The 17066-nt window shown below is 42.3% G+C and overlaps 1 protein-coding gene across 1 annotated transcript; it reads right to left on the bottom strand.

The window, feature by feature from the left end:
* Positions 1-208: 208 nt before the first annotated feature.
* Positions 209-604, bottom strand: LOC133888414 (multicystatin-like). The gene has a single exon (XM_062328655.1). The coding sequence runs from the start codon at positions 602-604 to the stop codon at positions 209-211; it is 396 nt and encodes a 131-aa protein (XP_062184639.1).
* Between the last annotated feature and the right edge of the window lie 16462 nt (positions 605-17066).

The following is a 17066-nucleotide window of genomic DNA, read 5'->3' as shown; positions in this document are numbered from 1 at the left end:
GAAAGTATGTTCCTTAAAAAAAGATAGATTAGACTTTTTCTGATAGCATACAGGGAAAACGAAAATGGAAGAGTGAAAAATATACAAATCGCCAACAGAAATCTTTCTCCTTTGGACAAAGGTAAAGTAATAGTAGTGTGGCTCAATATTATTCATGCGAAGGAAGCGGCGTTCCATTACTCATTTATTGCATGGGAAACAATTTCACCTAGCTTATTATAACCGCATCGGCGGGGGGAAATGAGCAGGTTGGAGGGTTGGTTTCGTCGTCAAAGGAAACAAGCTCCCTTTTATGAGTAACATTCTCAATGAACACCAGTGCATTGTAAATACATTCCTTGCCAAAGCCGGGCGATGCATCGAGGATAAGCTCAAAGTACAATCCCTTGCCATGTAAATCCAATGATTCTCTGGCGCTCACTATCTTCTTGAACTCCAGGTTTTCCTTGCTTTTGTGCTCTTGAACTGCAAACTTGCCGAGATCTACAAGAAATGGGTGATCGGGTTTCGGCATTTCTCTCCATCCACCACCGGGTTGTGCCACGGTGTACATGGCAATGGCGTAAACGGTGGCGACAAGGAGGAAGAGGCTGAAGGCCCTCATGGCTGCTGGGTTCGCAGGAACTATACGTCCTTTGATTCACAATGGTATAGGCAAGGTGCTGGGTTCCTGTGGTGGCTAATAGCGATGACAACTGAGGAGGAGCTTGTGGCATTTAAATAGGGGGCTAGCACTGGGGGATGCAATCCATCATACAGTATGATTTAGTATCAATTAATGATTTGATGCAATCCATCATACAGTATGATTTAGATGCATATCACCAATGATTTGCATCTATTAACCAGATCACCAATGATTTGCATCTATTAAGCAGCAGGTCACCATTGATTTGTATCTATGCTGAGACCAAAGATTATGCCACAACAAAGATCATGATACGACATTAATTGAGGATTCGTATCTATACTGATGGAGGGCTACATTACGTTTTTCGTGAAAACAACTAAGGTATGCAGTTATTACATTCCGTCATGGCAGCTGTATTATTTCTTTTAAGTGACAATAAAATATTTCCTTGATTCTGTTATGGCACAAAACAAGGGATTCAATTAGCGGGCTGTAGTGACGCTATAGCGGTTTGAGCACTCAAACACTAAATTGTTGGATTGATTATACTCCAATAAGACAATTAGGGGGTGTGAATGATTGCAGAAACAAAATTCAGAGATTAATTCACTTAAATAAAAAATTGATTTAAACTCGGTATTACTCGAAACATATTATACATGCTCTAGTAAAAACAATATAGAAAGATCCATTTGTCCGATTGCCCTCACATATTGATCAGCTGAAACTAGATTCAAATACGAAGCTAACCTAACAAGAATCAAGTCAATCAGATATGTGGATCAAAAAAAAATTTTAGTCGAAACAGACTGTAGAAATCATAATCGAGTAGATCAAAACCTAGTCGAGTTGACAAAAAACTACTCGAGATCAAACCAACGTCACTCAACTTTTCTCAGATCAAAAGCTAGATATTCAGTAAGGTTTTGGATAGATTAAAGCAAGATAAAACTTGATAAAAACACAAAATTAATCAAAAAACAAACTAAGCACGTAGAATATACAACAGAAAGAAAATTTCGAATCAGCAGCTCATCAACTTATGAAACTTAATTTTTATTGCATATATTAGATTACAAGATGCCTATCCAAAGCATCTAATAAGGATTTCCACAAAATCTCAAATCCTAGACAGATCTACTCCCTAGATCAAAGCTAAGTTCTTTGAGTATGTTCTCATTATTGGTACTTCTTACCCTGACCAAGACCCTCTCAATATATAGCTCTCTAAGCCGTCCTTGATTTGAAAACAACCTAGTCATACCCTCCTTGGACACAAACTATACCAAAATACGTCCATCCATAACTGAATCCAACTCGTGCTCAAGTTTGACTTTGACTCTCACTCAATTCTTTATGGGACTAGACTTTCCAACCTGTCAAACCGTAGCCTGACCTATCCATGTACTTGAACGACTCCGCCATTCGAACACATCATCTGGTTGCCCACAACCTACACTCGTCTGCACTCCCACAACGCACCTAGTCACATACCTGCAAACTTGTCTTCATGTACATTGTTCTCTAGCTCAAACGTCCCGCTTGACATCCTCGATCAGTATGATCTCAGTTCCTCACCGAACCTTAGTTCCTCTCTGAACTTAGTTCATCGATCCATCATCGATCACGTTTTCCTTCGAGCAACACCTGCATATGAATCAAAGAACAAACTAGTATGAGCACAAGTCATTTCGACAACTCAAAATCAGTTCACGCAACACCTTACATACAAGTATATTGCATCATATCTACGCTAACACTAGCGTATAAGTATATCTAAGCAACATCTTAGCAACTCATGAACATTATCCTAATATCATTGTGCTAAGTTACTTTTGGTCTTGGTATTGTAGTTGGATTTGGTGTAGATGTTTTAAGTCTTGTTGGAGAGGTTCATGACCTTCTTCTTCTCCTTGATCTCCTTCTTGACTTACCTGCATTGGAAGGACTCATGGTCTTCTTGATGGCACTTGAAACATGTTACGGTGGACACCTCCGCAAGCTTCTTCACCATGGTAGCATGGTTATCTTGAGGAGGTTGGATATGGTTCTTGCCCTTTAATCTTGCCAAGTTATTCTTGAGCTTCTCCACTTCTTGCTTGAGTCATCGTCCTCTTATGCAATGAGGTTGTTAGGTGATTCTACAACATTCTCAACACAAATCTCATTGCAAAGGGGCAAGCTAGATAAATCAATCAAATCATCACAACAAGTGGAAGCATCTATCTTTGGATTGAAATTAAAGAGTGAGGTAGATTGCTTAAAAGGGACCTTAGTTTGAGATTCAATGCACTCAAATTTAGCCTTAAGCTCATCATGCTCCTTGTTTAGCAAATTGAATTTACTCAATAATTGTTCATAGTTAGAAACAAAGGTAGCATGAATATCATTAAGGGAATTGAATTTCTTTAGTTCTTTAAATTGTTTCTTTAAGGCCCTTTGTTGCACATTGATCAAATCAAGAAGTTCTTCATGGGAGGGAGAATTCTCACTGGATTCATCATCACTTACATCGCTTTCCATACCTTTGACCATAAGGCACTTGTGTGATGATGACTTATGTGATGATGACTTTGAGGAAAAACTTTTCTTAGAGGAGTGGATTGTGAAGCTCTTATCACTTGATCTTGAATCTTCATCTTCACTTACCATCTTTCCATGCTTGCAAATGCTTTGCTTCTTCCTCTTGTCTTCCTCTTGTTCTTCGTCTTCTTCCCTTTCTCGATATGATCAACTGAGATTAGATGATCAATCTTAGCATTGATCCTCTTGATGTTATTTTCCACTTTTGACATGAGCTTGTCCATCTTGGGATCAATTTCTTCATCGCTTGATGTGCTTTGATCATCCTCTTCATAGCTCTCTTCATCTTGATCACCATCATCTTCACTTGAGCACGACTCTTGCTCTTGCCTCCTCATCTTTGCCTTCATGTGTGAACATGGTGCTTGTTTAATTGTGAGGGCAAGGTTCTTGGAGTCGGATGAGGTAGAAGCTTCAACCCCCATGTTCATGGTCATCTCATGGGCGGTGATCTTGCCGATAACTTGGCTTGGAATCATCTTTCTCATGTCGTGGTTGTTGTAGATGATGGAGACCATTAGCTTGTAATTTGGAAGATGAGCTTGAAGTATTCTTCTCGCCACTTGAGCATCTTTGATTTGCGTCAAACCTAACCCATTGATCTCATTGATTAGAATATTTAAACATAAGTACATGTTATTAGCACTTTCATGGGGTAGTTGTTTGATGCCATTGAGCTTAGTAACAAGCACATGATTTTTCTTATTGTGCACATCCTTTGTGACTTCATGTATTTCAATAAGACTATTCCAAATATCATGTGCATTTGTGAGAGAATAAACACGATTAAATGCATCAACATATAAAGATGGTAAAAGAATACTCTTTGCCAATGCATCTAATTGTATTTGTTTGTTTGTTAGGTGTTCTTTCATCCCTTGCTCGGTGACTCTCTGAATATCTAAACCTTTAGCTTGCAAATAACTAGTCATTAGAATTTTTCCATCGGAGGAAATTAGTTCCGCTGCAATGTGGGGCGCTATGGGTATCCATTCCAACCCAGGACGTCACAACTATAGGCGGTTAAACCTATCAAGAGCATGAGACTCTGATACTAATTTTGAGGAACAATGACGTCCTAAGAGGGGGGGGGATGAATTAGGACAATTAGAAACTAATGGCTCCAAAAACTTCACAAGATATACTTATCTCAATCTCTATCTAAATGTGTTCTAGGTTTATCTAGTGTGTCTACTCTACCACTCAAGAGGATTGCAACCTACTTTAGAAAGGTAAATTGAAAGTATGTAAGGAAACGTAAATAAGGTTGAGAGACAAATCGTCACAGGAGATTTTTATCATGTGGTATCAGTGGCACACAAGCCACACCTATGTCTAGATTGGAGCTCCACAAAGGATATGCGCCCCGTCGCCAAGTCTCTTCCGGTCATGGCTCTTGAGCTTAATAGTCACAAAGATAAGGCCTCAAGCACGATGAGCCACCAAGCCACCAAGGCGAGGTCTCATCACTAACCTCTCCTCCAGTCACTTATACGTTGTCTTTAGTTCGGTACTTTAGTCATAAAGACAAGGGCCTCTGCGTCCCTGCACAATCTTCTTACCATTGCTCCACACAAAGTCAAAGGGTCAACAAGTTACTGGCATGTCACCAAGACTCCAAGGCGTCGGCGTACCTCTTGGTACACGGTTAGATCACTCCTTGATCCACTCTCTAGGTTGCACACCTAACAACACTTCTCTCTAGGCCTATAAGTACTAATCACTCTCTAATGGTGTGCTTAATGGTCTTGGATGAACACTTTAAGCACTTCGATAGCTTGGATGTCTACTCAAGTATATATGGGCTTCTCTAGACTCTAGCACCTTCAAATGATCGAGTGGGTGAGTATTTGTAGCCTCAAACTCGCTATGTGGTAACTTTACTGTGATCACCGGATGATCCGTTGACAACAGTAGTACAAGCACCGGACTATCCGGTGTGTAAAACCTCAAAAACTACCTGTTAGAACCCACTTAGAACAATTTCTAAACACTGAAGTGTCCGGTGTATACTTCATCTCCATCACCGGACTATCCGGTGTGTATACTTGAGCCCACTTACATAATGTTTTATAAAAGAAAACCCCTTTTCTTTCGTTTGGGCCGAATTTTCTTTTTTCGCTCTCCTTTTCTTCCTTTTTTTTTTTGCTTTTGGCCCGTTTCCTTTCCTTTCCAGAGCCGAGCCCGCTTCTCCCCTCCCTTCACCCCACCTTCTTGCTTGGGCCGACCGAAGGCTAGGCCCAGCTACGTGCTACCACCCTCCCTGTTGGCACCCCTGGCTAACTCCACCTTTGCTCATGCATAACGCCCCCGTGCTGTTTCCTTCCTTGCACCGCTGCGCCCGAGTCCGAGCCGGCCAAGTCCGTGATGGATACAAGCACTGCCCCCTCTCTCGATCCCGAATCCCAACCAACCGCAGGTTTATCTGCAAGCCCGCATCATCCCTGCCTACATAAAGGTTTGCACCCCCTCGTTTCATCTATTTTCACAACCCTAGCTCGCTGCCGCAACCTCCATAGCCGAGCTCGCCAAAGCTTGTGCTGTCGTCACTCCAGAGCCATTTTGCCCTCACTGACTAGCTCTCTGGCTTTGGAAGGTCGAGAGCAAGGCCACCGACCCTTACTTGTCGCCCACTGACCGTTGGAGATCCTCCCTGACCTGCACTTGAGCACCGCCGCCATCTACCCCTCCACCGACCACTGTCTCGTGCCCCATCGCCTGAGGTATGTACTCAAACGAGTTCACTTGCCCCCTCCTTTCTTCTCCGCCACTCGTCGTCGCCCCTTGTGCTCAGCGATGAGGTCTCCGCCTCTTTTCTGCCGCTGCATGCTTCTCTGTCGTCGATGCTGTGTGCCCTCTCCCTTTTCCTAGCCGTCGGATCTGAGTTGGATGGCCCAGATTAGAACTAGCATACCCCTTTGCCCGAGCCAATCGTGTGATGCCATGTGGCCTCTTTAATCCATCCAGCGCCATTGCCACCTCAGCATGCCATGTCAGCCGGCTACCACAGCAAAATCGCCTCTATGTCATGCCACATCAGCAAGCTTTTATCCAGTCAGCTTTAGGTTTATTTTTATTCAGGAAAAGTGGCACTTTTGCACTTTTCCCCTGAACCTTTATGTAATCACCCATAAAACCCCCTTCTTTTTATAGTATAGTCCCTAAACTTTTCTATAATTACAATTAGGTTCACTATTTTCACAAAAGGCCCTTGTCCTCTCTATTTTTATTCAAATTAAGTCCTTTTTTCAGACTTAGCCCTAAACTTTCTTTTAGCATAACTTTCTCATTTTAGCTCCAATTTAGACGATTTTCATGCTCTCATGTTCGTAGAGACATGTACTATCTTTCAATACCTTTTTCAAAGATATTAGATATTGTTTGGTGTACTATTCTTACTTTGTTTTTTGTATACTTTTCTGGTTTTTTTTAGAGCAGACGAAGAGCAGTTCGAGAACCTCCAAGAGCAAGTGTTTGAAGAGTCTGAGTAGCAAGTTGAAAGATGCAAGTGTCCATGGACATTCTGATCCTAGTTTTTCAAATGCGTTCTTTATTTCAAACATGCATGTTGTTAATACTAAATCATGTTTACTTGTAGTACCCTGTTCCATATATTCCTTGTCGCCTAGTTGTCAGTAGTGGTCATGTGGGGTAGCTTGTGCTTAGCTTTGCACAAGGGTATGGATGGGTTGATAGAGTGACAACCCAAGAGGTATTGTACCAACCACAAGATCTGGTATAGGATAGACATGGCCTATTAATTAGTGGATTCTAATTTTTGTGCGTGCCAAACAGAAGAGTGGATGTGTGGGGACGGCTAAGGTTAGAACCATTTGGTTAGTGGTATGAGATGTGTAGTGGAATGGAAGGGTCAAAACTTGCTAGAAACTACAAGGCGCAAAAGGGGGCTTTTGGGTGGCATGAAAACCACTTTGACGGCGGTGAAACCTAGCGGGCGTGCACATACTGGGTGAAACTTTGTAACGGCCTTGCAGTGACATTTCAGGCGACTCATCATGGGTGTGTGTTAAGTGTTTCGTGGACATGGCAACAAGGAATTCGTGACTCGTGGGGAAAGTTGGACAACCTCTGTAGAGTGTAAAATTTGATATATCAGTTGTGCTCACGGTCATAAGAGACTTGGATCCTCACATGATTAGTTGAATGGGTTTGGTTTGGGTTGATTAGTTGGATGGGTTTAGTTTTGTTTGGTTTGGTTTGGCTGGTTTGGGTACCTGATGTGAGATTCAGGAAGTTGGAAAACATGGTAGATGTTTTTAGGAGTTGGAAGTCTAGTGATGATTCATCAAGTTAAAAAGGTTGTTTTTATAACTCTTTCGTTAGCATGGTTCGAATTTATACAAATTTAACCTGTTATAGCGTGTGCCTTCATTTAAGCTTGCACGTCATTTATCTCCCACACTTGCAGAGTACAACATGTATTCACACTTGCTATGTCCATCTAAATATACATCAAACACTGCTCAGACAATGAAGGGGAACTGAACTACTACATCGATGAAGATGAAGACTGCTAGGCTAGTGGACCCACGGTCAATTGCTTGTGGAATATAGGAGGTTCGTTGTGGTTAGTTTGTGTGCTTAATTAAAGACTTTGGGGTCTATCTATTTTGTTTAAGTTAAACATTGTAATAATGGTATTATTTGTAGTACACTGATGAAGTCGCTGTATGTATGAAACTTGATCCTAGCATACATGTGGTTTACATCTGGTTTTGTCCCTTTATATAAGTAGGTGTGATAAAGGTGGTATCAGAGCTATGTTGACCGTAGGTCGCGAGTCTAGTTAGAATGGTCCAGTTTTAAGTATTAATTTGATAAAGAAAACTATTTTTGAAAACTTTGCTCTATCTTTGATGTGCTTTTCTTGGCTTATTCTGGTTAAACCCTTTTACTGACCTCTTCCTATCCCTTCAAAAATTTGTAGATGGTCCGTACCTGTCAGACTGCTCGCAAGAGTGTTGGTGGTCGTCTTCCTGCTCCACCATTGTCCTCAAGTCGTGTCGTGGCCGCCGCAAGACCTTTGCCGCCCTGTGTTCTGTGTTGGTCCCTCGTCTACCACTCCGATGGACGCCGTGTAGGATGGTTCCCCGCCAAGCTTTGGGAGATACTCCACAGTCTACAATCTAAGAAGGCACTTGAATATGTAGGAGAAAAGATTGAGTACGCCGATGCTCCTCCTAAGTGGAAAGTCAAAATGGTGATCTATGGTTCGCTACCAGAGCGTGGAGCCTATGAAGTGATGAGCATCCACTATGCCATCTCACCAAGAGCTACCTTTGAGGCTAGAATATGTGATGCTGCACGCCAAGCCCTTCTGATCCTCTGCCACTGCCACAATGAAGAGCTCATCTTCACCCACTTTCTTCACTACCCTCAGCGCATTAGTGGATTCACCAACATCACTACTCAACCCGTCCTCGTAGAAGGCACTACCAGGCTTGGAGAGCAGGCTGACCTAGTTTTGGAGTTGAGTCATGAGCTGGACCGCTATTGGTGGCCTAGTATGAAGCAAGAAATAGCCGAGTATGTGGCCATGTGTGATGTATGTTAGCATGTGAAAGTAGAACATCAGAAACTAGCATGATTGCTACAGCCTCTGAAGATACCAGAATGAAAGTGGGAAGAAATTGGGATGGATTTCATAGTCGGTTTACCTCATACCAAATCAAGCTATGATTCAATATGGGTCATTATGGATTGTCCCACAAAGATAGCTCATTTTGTCTCGGTCAAAACAACCTATAAAGGAGATAAGTTAGCAAAGTTATATATATCCAGGATTGTGTGCCTACATGGAGTTCCAAAGAGAATAGTGTCGGATCGAGGGAACTAATCCACCTCATGGTTTTGGTAGCAACTTCATAAATCATTGAACACGAAGCCGAATTTTAGCTCGGCATATCACCCACAGACAAATAGACAGACAGAAAGAATAATTCAAATATTTGAGGATATGTTGTGAGCTTGTGCTCAAAATCACAACAGTTGGGACAAGACCGTGCCATATGCAAAATTTTCGTACAACAATAGTTATGAGTCCAATTTACAGATGACCCCATGTGAGGCACTATATAGAAGGAAGTGTAGAACACCCATGCATTGGAGTGAGACTGGAGAAGGTCAAGTGTTTGGACCAAAAATACTCAAGGAAGCTGAGTTGCAAGTCAAGGCAATACGAGAAAACTTAAAGACAGCCTAATCCAGATAGAAGAGTTATGCAGATAATCGATGCTGAGAGTTAACTTTGAAGGATAAAGATTATGTGCATCTTAAGGTCTCATCTTTAATAGAACTTCACCATTTTAAGATTAGAGGCAAGTTGCCACCCAGGTATATCGAACCGTTTAGAGTGAGTGCTAGACATGGAGAAGTAGCCTACCAGATGGAACTGCTGCCCAAGTTGGAGGATGTGCATAATGTGTTTCATATATCACAGCTGAAGAAGTGTCAGTAAGTTCCAGAGGAACAGTTACCCCTGGAAGAAGTAGAATCACAAGAGGATTTGACTTATTCGGAATACCCATTCAATATTCTGGAAACAGCAGAGCGAGTGACTTGGAGAAAGATCATACATATGTGCAAAGTTTAGTGGAGTCACCATACTAAGGATGAAGCAACCTGGGAACAAGAAGTAGAGCTAATGGCAGAGTTTTCTCATCTGTGTGGAGATCGGCCTGAATCTCGGGGTTGAGATTCCTTCAAGGGGGTAGGTTTTGTAACAGGCCAAATTCCTAAAACCAAGAAAATAAAAACTTTTCAAAAGAAATTAAAAATAGCTTTGCAAAATTAAATAAATTGCTAAGTGTATATGTGTGCTTTATATATATATACATATATGTGAGTACGTGTGTTATATGTATAGATACATATAGGCAATGAGGGTTTTTTTCCTATAAAGAATGTCTATATATGTATATATGGGTATATATTTGATTGCTTGTTTATATGAGCTAATATAAGTATATAGGTGGTATATAAGCTATATTTATAAATATACATGTGTATATACATGAGAGAGTAGAAAAGATAAAATGAGAAGAAAAAGAAAAGCTTTCTGGTTGTATAGGCTGAAGCCCACCTCCTCTCTTTTCTCTCTTCTCTAGGCCCACTCGGTCAAGCTGGCCCAGCCTGCCCTCTCTTCTTTTCTCTCCCTCTCTGCTTTAGCTCAGCGCAGCACCGCAGCAGCAGCCAGCCACCACCGTGCGCGTGTCGTCGTCATGTACAAGCTGGAGAGCAAGCACCCATTCGCTAGACGAGATTGCCAAGCCTCTAGAAGCTTGAGCCCACGCTGATGTTGCTAAAGCTCAAGCCAACTCCGAGACGAATATGCAAAGGAGTCCGCCGACCATATGCAGTCTCGATCAAATTTACGAGAATGCGTGGGAGATAAGCTATGGATCAAAAGGAGGAAGATTCCAGAGGCTATGCGTAATCTGTTGGCTAAGAAAAAAAGCCCGAGCACGCTTGAATCACCAGATTGGAGTTCGGTTCGCTACCACCTCTCATTTTCAAATCCGACCCAAAGTTGGAGATAAGGAAGCCTCTAGTGTATAAATATGTGCCCCTAGACTATAACATCCTAAATTTTCAATTTTCGTAATAGTTTAAAATTTTTCTAGAATTAAATAGGAGTTGTAGATTTTATTCAATTTAGAAGGAAATTAATTTCTAAAATTATATTGCCATAGGTTATATTCATGCTTAATGCATTCATGCCGCAGTAGTTGCAATAGGTTTCATGTGTGGGAAAATGTTTGCAAAAATTTGCTAGCAGGTGCTAGTTTAAAATCTCTTTCAAAAATAGTTCAGGAATTAAAAGAAAAGCTTTTCCTAATTCCTAAAGCTTTTTGGGCCTTTTTCCTCTCTCAACCCAACCCAAACAACTCTCTCCCCCTCTCCTCCTATCCTTTCAACCTAGCCCGTACCGCCTTCTCTCTCCCTCCCCAGCTTGGGCCACAGCCCGTTTCCCTCACTCTCTCACGTGTTGGGCTGAGCTGCCCGGTCGAGCCATCCTATCCCACGCGCGAGCCACCTCCCTCCCATCCCTCTCTCTGCCGTGTGGGATTGCGCCGAGCCACCCCGCCCGAGTTGGTTCCCTTTCTTCCACCTCCCACCCGACTCGAACCCCTTTGCTGCCTCCGTGATTTCCGCACCTCCCTATGCCTTCTCTCCCTCCTGTAGCAGCCGGATTCGAGGCATTAAACCCTGTTAAGGCGCCCCTTCCATTTTCCCCTCCATAATCTCTCTCTATTGCTCAATCAAGGTGGCAAACCACCAGCCTTAATGGCCATGGCCGTCGTCCCTTCAATTCTAAGCCCTGACCACTCTGCTTCATCTCACGTCTATTTAAGCCACCCTCCACCTCCGCGGCAAAGTTCCGCAACTTCTCCACCCTCTCACTCTCTTTTTCCCTGCTCGAATTGCCATTGGTACCGTCATCTCCATCATCTCCGGTGAGGTTGCACCGCCGCCACCATTCTTTGCGTTTGTGACGACTCTGGCTGATTTGACCTTTTCTTCGGCTCTGCAGAACCCTCTAGAGTTGATCCCATGGAACTTCATCAATGTTCAGCTGCCGGAAGCCCTTCCTCGCCACTGCATTGACCTTCACCGCCGCCCTCACCGTTGCCTGGCCACCTCAACCCCTCTCTGACACTGTTCCCACTAGGGGTGAGTTTTCCATTGCTCCCTCTCCATTTTCTGCAGCTTGCCAGAGCTTCTTGGTCGCTAGAGAACCATAGGTCCACAATGATCCTGTGGACCGAAGCCTTTCTCTTAGTTCACAACCCGTAGACTTGGTCCATGTGTTCTCCAGTAGCAAAATAATTCCATTTTGCTTATGTCTTCAGCTTGCACAATAAATAAGATTTTCAGTATAAAATTAATCAGTTTATTTTCTGAAATTAAGTAAAATTTTTAGAAAAGTCCCTTGAACTTCAAATGCATATAATTTTATGCTCGTAGCTTCAATTTGGGCAATTTTCATGCTCAAATTCTCATAGAGCCGTGTAGAATCTTTATGTATGGTTTTTTTTTACCAAGTTTTAGTACTGTTTGATGTAATATTCTTAGTAGTTTCTCTTGTATTCTTTTCCGGTGTGTCGATTAGTAGGTGAGCAGTTCCTGAACCTGCAAGACTATGAGTAATCCCCAGGTCAAGGCAAGTGTTCTTGAACATCTTGCTCCTATTTTTGGATTTATATGTAGTTGTTTATCCTTCATTGCATGCTTGTCTATAATGAAAGCCTATGATTAGGGTTTACTAGATTTTTGTATGATTATCCTTGTCGTTGTTGATGAGTCATGGAAAATGAACGGTAGATATGCTAGTTGATGTCATGGTTGTGGTAAATATTAAATTTGACTAATAATTATGGAACATGAATCGGGTATGGTAATTTTGTAGCAATATGGTGTAGGAATCCTAACAGGATGATTGTGTTATGATGGTGCGGGAATGCACGTGTGCGGGAAATACACAGTTGGTTTGTGGTTGTTCCTGTGTGGGATCCTAAGGACCAGTTCTTGAAGCATATAACGTGGCTAAACAATGTAACCACGAGGCTTATATGTGTATGACCTGACCAATTAATTAGCCACCCTCCAGTTATGTGAGAACCAGTGGACGGTTGAGTGGCACAAGAGGGGACTTCTACATCATAACACAAATAATGTGAATTCATTACTCTCTGTCCCTCTACATCTAGATCTAGATCTAGATCTAGGTCCGAAAAATCCCCATTCCTGATAAAACCTCCTAGAGACGAAAAAACATCATATTGGAGCTTCATTTTAGAAATATAATGATAGAATCATGTGAATCTATACAGTTTAATCAACATTGACCACAAATTTTAGCTAATTTTAGGATCTAAATGGCTAGAACCATGAGCATCTCAAGATCACATTCAAACCTTAATTAAGCCTTAAATCTAAATCTAGACTTCAAAAAGATGCTAGCTAGGGATGAGATAATCTTACCTTAGATTCAATTGCGTAGCAAAGGAATTTAAAAACAAAATCTCCCCCTTTGTTTTCAAATATTGTGGCCGCCTTGAGCTACACTGTTCGGACATAGTGAACTCAATCTGAAATAGAGCTCCCCATGGGCAAGTACTGTTTATAGAGATTATCAAAGACAGTTTCTTATGTGAATCGTCTGTGATAATAGTTTTCACATGCGGTTCCTTATGTGAACTGTATATAAAAATAGCTCTATTATCAAATGTGATTCATATAAGGAACCGTCTGTGGAAACGTGCCATTCCACATGCGGTTTTTTTATGTGAATCACCTGTGATAATGGAGCTATTTTCACAGATGGTTCACATAAGGAACTGCTCGAGGCTACAGCCTACTACTTAGACGGTTTGATATATGAACTGTATGTGAAAAGTGACCCTAGGTGTTTGAAAATATAGCTTTTGTAGTAGTGACTGTAGCATGGGAAAAGTTCCTCACGGTTTGACCATATTCCTCAGCCTCAAAGGACTTTGGTATTTGGTTGTTTCGAAGTCATCAATTCGAGTTGCATTAGTAAGTACTTGATGTTCGCATGGTGAGGAGATTTTCAATGATTAAAAAACCCTACTACTCCCTCTTTTAAGAAATAGCATGCGTATTTTATTTTGAAAAGTGAAACTTTGTGTACTTTGACTAACATTGAATCAAATTATAAGAATGTCTAGGGTATAAAAATTATACAACTAGGTTCATAATTCAAAATGATTTCATACTATATAGGTTTGTAGCTACAAATGATATATTTTGTGAAAAAACCTTAGTCAAAATCTAAATTTAAGGACCGAGCCCAAAAGAAATACGACTACTATTTCTAAATGGATGGAGTAACATGCAATGAACACTGAGAGTTTTTTATGGCAGTAGAGTAAATTTCATGTAGCCAATCCATTGTCTTTCGTATGATGAAACCCTAAACTAAGCTTCATCTACCATGTGCTTGAACTGTAACTCGAGTGCTATCCAAGCCCCCGCAATCGACGATCATGCTCCCCCCCCCCCTCACCAAGTTGTGAGCCGATAGTTGGCTGCACATGTGAAGGCAACAACATCACCCACCACAAGCATGCGCTCGATTTAGGGCCGGTCTATAGATTTTGGTGATTTGGGATGAAACTAAATACGACCCCCTGTTGAATTGAAACATAGAATAATTAACTAATATATAAATTGTAAAGAAAACATTCAATATATTAAAAAATTATTTCTAACAAACACTTAAAGTATATCGATAAAACAACGTTCACTGAAACACTTTCTAGAGATCATCTTAAACAATTTGTTCTAACATTGCTAGATGTGAAGTCATTGATGAATCTGATCGCTGTCAAACGAAGTAGGCAAGACTATTCTAAAAAAAATCTAGAGTTCAAAGATCAAATAGCATACCACATACCACTTCAATGTTTTCTATTGCAAAATGGAGTAGCAAGTAGTGAGATAAGACTTAAAAAATAAGTTTTTTTAGTAAAATGGAGTAAAAAAGAAAACTTTTTTGGCAATGGAATTAGCAAGGAGAACCATTATACTAACCTCTTGGGGTGAAAACGAATCAAATACGAACGGATAATGGTCATTTCATATCCTTATCAACGAAAACGAATACGGATAGTATCAAAAACAAATATGGTGCGAATATGAATCGAATACAAGGATGGATCTGGATATCTGTCAAATGATAAAGAACCCTTAAATTATGAATAAATTTGGATTGCAACCATACAAAAATTTGAAGCAATTGAGAGTATGACATATGGGGCCCATTTGTCATATAATTTTTTTCCTATCAAAATATAGCCAAGTGGGGTCTTGTTTTGTAGATTTAATTACAAGGATAATAATGGTACTTTCAGATTGTAAATCAGACTTATAGTTTGAAAAATATAGTCATTTGAATTTTGTTATCTCTAAGTTCTGAATCTGAAAAACTAAAAACAGATAATATCCGTTTTGAATATGATTGGATATCCGTTTTGAATCTGACTGGATATTCGTTTCTGTATCCGTATCCGGACCAAAAAGAGTTTTGCATTTCCGTATCCTTATCCAGATAAGGAATATCTGTACCCGTATCCAATCTGGATAACCATCCATATCCGAAAATATCCGCTTCGTTTTCAAGCCTACTAACCTCCTTGGCAAAGCTGACGATTCTCGCCTTGGACTTATAGGGCTCAGCAACGACATTAGGGAACACGTCAGTGAGCCTACCACGGGTGGCATCCACCCAAACATCGCTTCTGAAGAGCATGTGTGGCTTGCGGGGATCAGATGACCCGCACTGGTCGAAAAGGACACAGTCCGCCATACAGCACTCGAAAGAGGCAAGGGTCGCAGCTGAGGGCGTGCCGAGGAAGTTGAGCAGCAGCTCCGATGTGGTGCCATGCATGCCTGAGCCCACCAGCACCAACGCCACGTACACAAACGCCGGCGATAACGCGACATTGCCGGTGCGGGTGAAGGAGGCGGCGACAGCATTCGTGGGCAAAGGCGTGAGGGACATCTACCCATCCAAGTAGGAGGCGGATTAAGACTGCACATGAGGAAGCTAATTTGTGCTCACGAGAGGATTGCTAATTTGGGTTGTTGCTAACCTGTTGCGAAGGAACTAAAGCAGCAAAGCTTCTTTTTGTCAGCCAAAGGCTAAAGCCCATGCACAATCATGTAACTACAACCGCTAGTCGATTGAAATTTGAACTGTTATGCTTTGTTAAGTCACAAGTTGTATATATGTATATCTATATAGGAGAGACCCTTGGGTTCTGGGGTCCTGGGGTCGCCGCCCGGCTTGCACACCTCCAAGGCAAGCGGCTCAATGCAACGGCAAGGGACCAGGGACTCGGCAGCGGTTCATGTGTTGTGTTCGGGAAGAACATTGATGCTAGTTACTCACCTTTACATTCATTTATATAGTCTGCGGTGGAAGAACATTGCTGTTTCCTCTTCCGAGAAGTTTTACAGTGAACAATAATTAATATCGATCATCCAATTCTTTGATCACATGGTTTAGATCAATCTAATAATACTCTTTATCATCTCATATATCATGGTATCATGTAAATAGTATAAAGTAGTAATCATAATTTTGAATTGTGTTTTACAGATTCATATGATTTGTTCATCACTACTCAACATGAGGGACCCGCCCGACACTGGCCACCGTTCTCTCCAACGGCCATCGCACCGCCTCTCACTTCTCAACATGTGGACCCACCCGACGCCGGTCGCCGTTCTCCAATGGCCGCCAGGAATGCCTCTCGTGCCTCTCCGCCGCGGCCACACGCTCCAGCGCCAATGCCTCCCCACCCTCCTTGTCGTCGGCCTCCTCCCCTTCCTTGTCGGGAGAGGACAGTGTCGCGCCGTCGGGTCACACGCTGTGCCACCGTGAGAGGCTCAGGACGCTGTTGCAGCAGGAGGGGAGGGAGTCGGCGGCATTGGCGGTGCTTGGCGTGGACCATCGGGAGGTGGTGCCACCCGAGGAGGAGGGGGTGAGGAAGGCGAAGAAGGGCAACTTTTGGGCATGGCTGCAGCAGCAGCTCCACCACGGGGCATGGCACCGGAAGGATGGGTGCTCGCTCGCGCACTCCCAGGCGGCTGCCGTGGAGAAGAGCGCCGCGGTGCCGCCCAAGCGTGCGCCGGTGGTCTGATGGGTGCGCGGAGACGGACGAAGACCATGAAGTCGGCGAGCGCATTGAGGTGTTTCGTTTGTGTATTCCTGTGTTTACGCTGTTGATTATCTGGCGCCATCTTTCGTTCTCCTTTTCTTTTCCCCTGTGTTGTCGATAGGTAGCATAATTGCTTGCCCATT

The sequence above is a fragment of the Phragmites australis genome, chromosome 13 (assembly GCF_958298935.1).
Source record: "Phragmites australis chromosome 13, lpPhrAust1.1, whole genome shotgun sequence".
NCBI classification, from domain to species: Eukaryota; Viridiplantae; Streptophyta; class Magnoliopsida; order Poales; family Poaceae; genus Phragmites; species Phragmites australis.
This window is presented reverse-complemented; position numbering and strand designations above follow the sequence as displayed.

What these genes read in the sequence shown, in the direction of transcription:
- LOC133888414 (XM_062328655.1), bottom strand. Translation starts at nt 604, where the DNA reads ATGAGGGCCTTCAGCCTCTTCCTCCTTGTCGCCACCGTTTACGCCATT.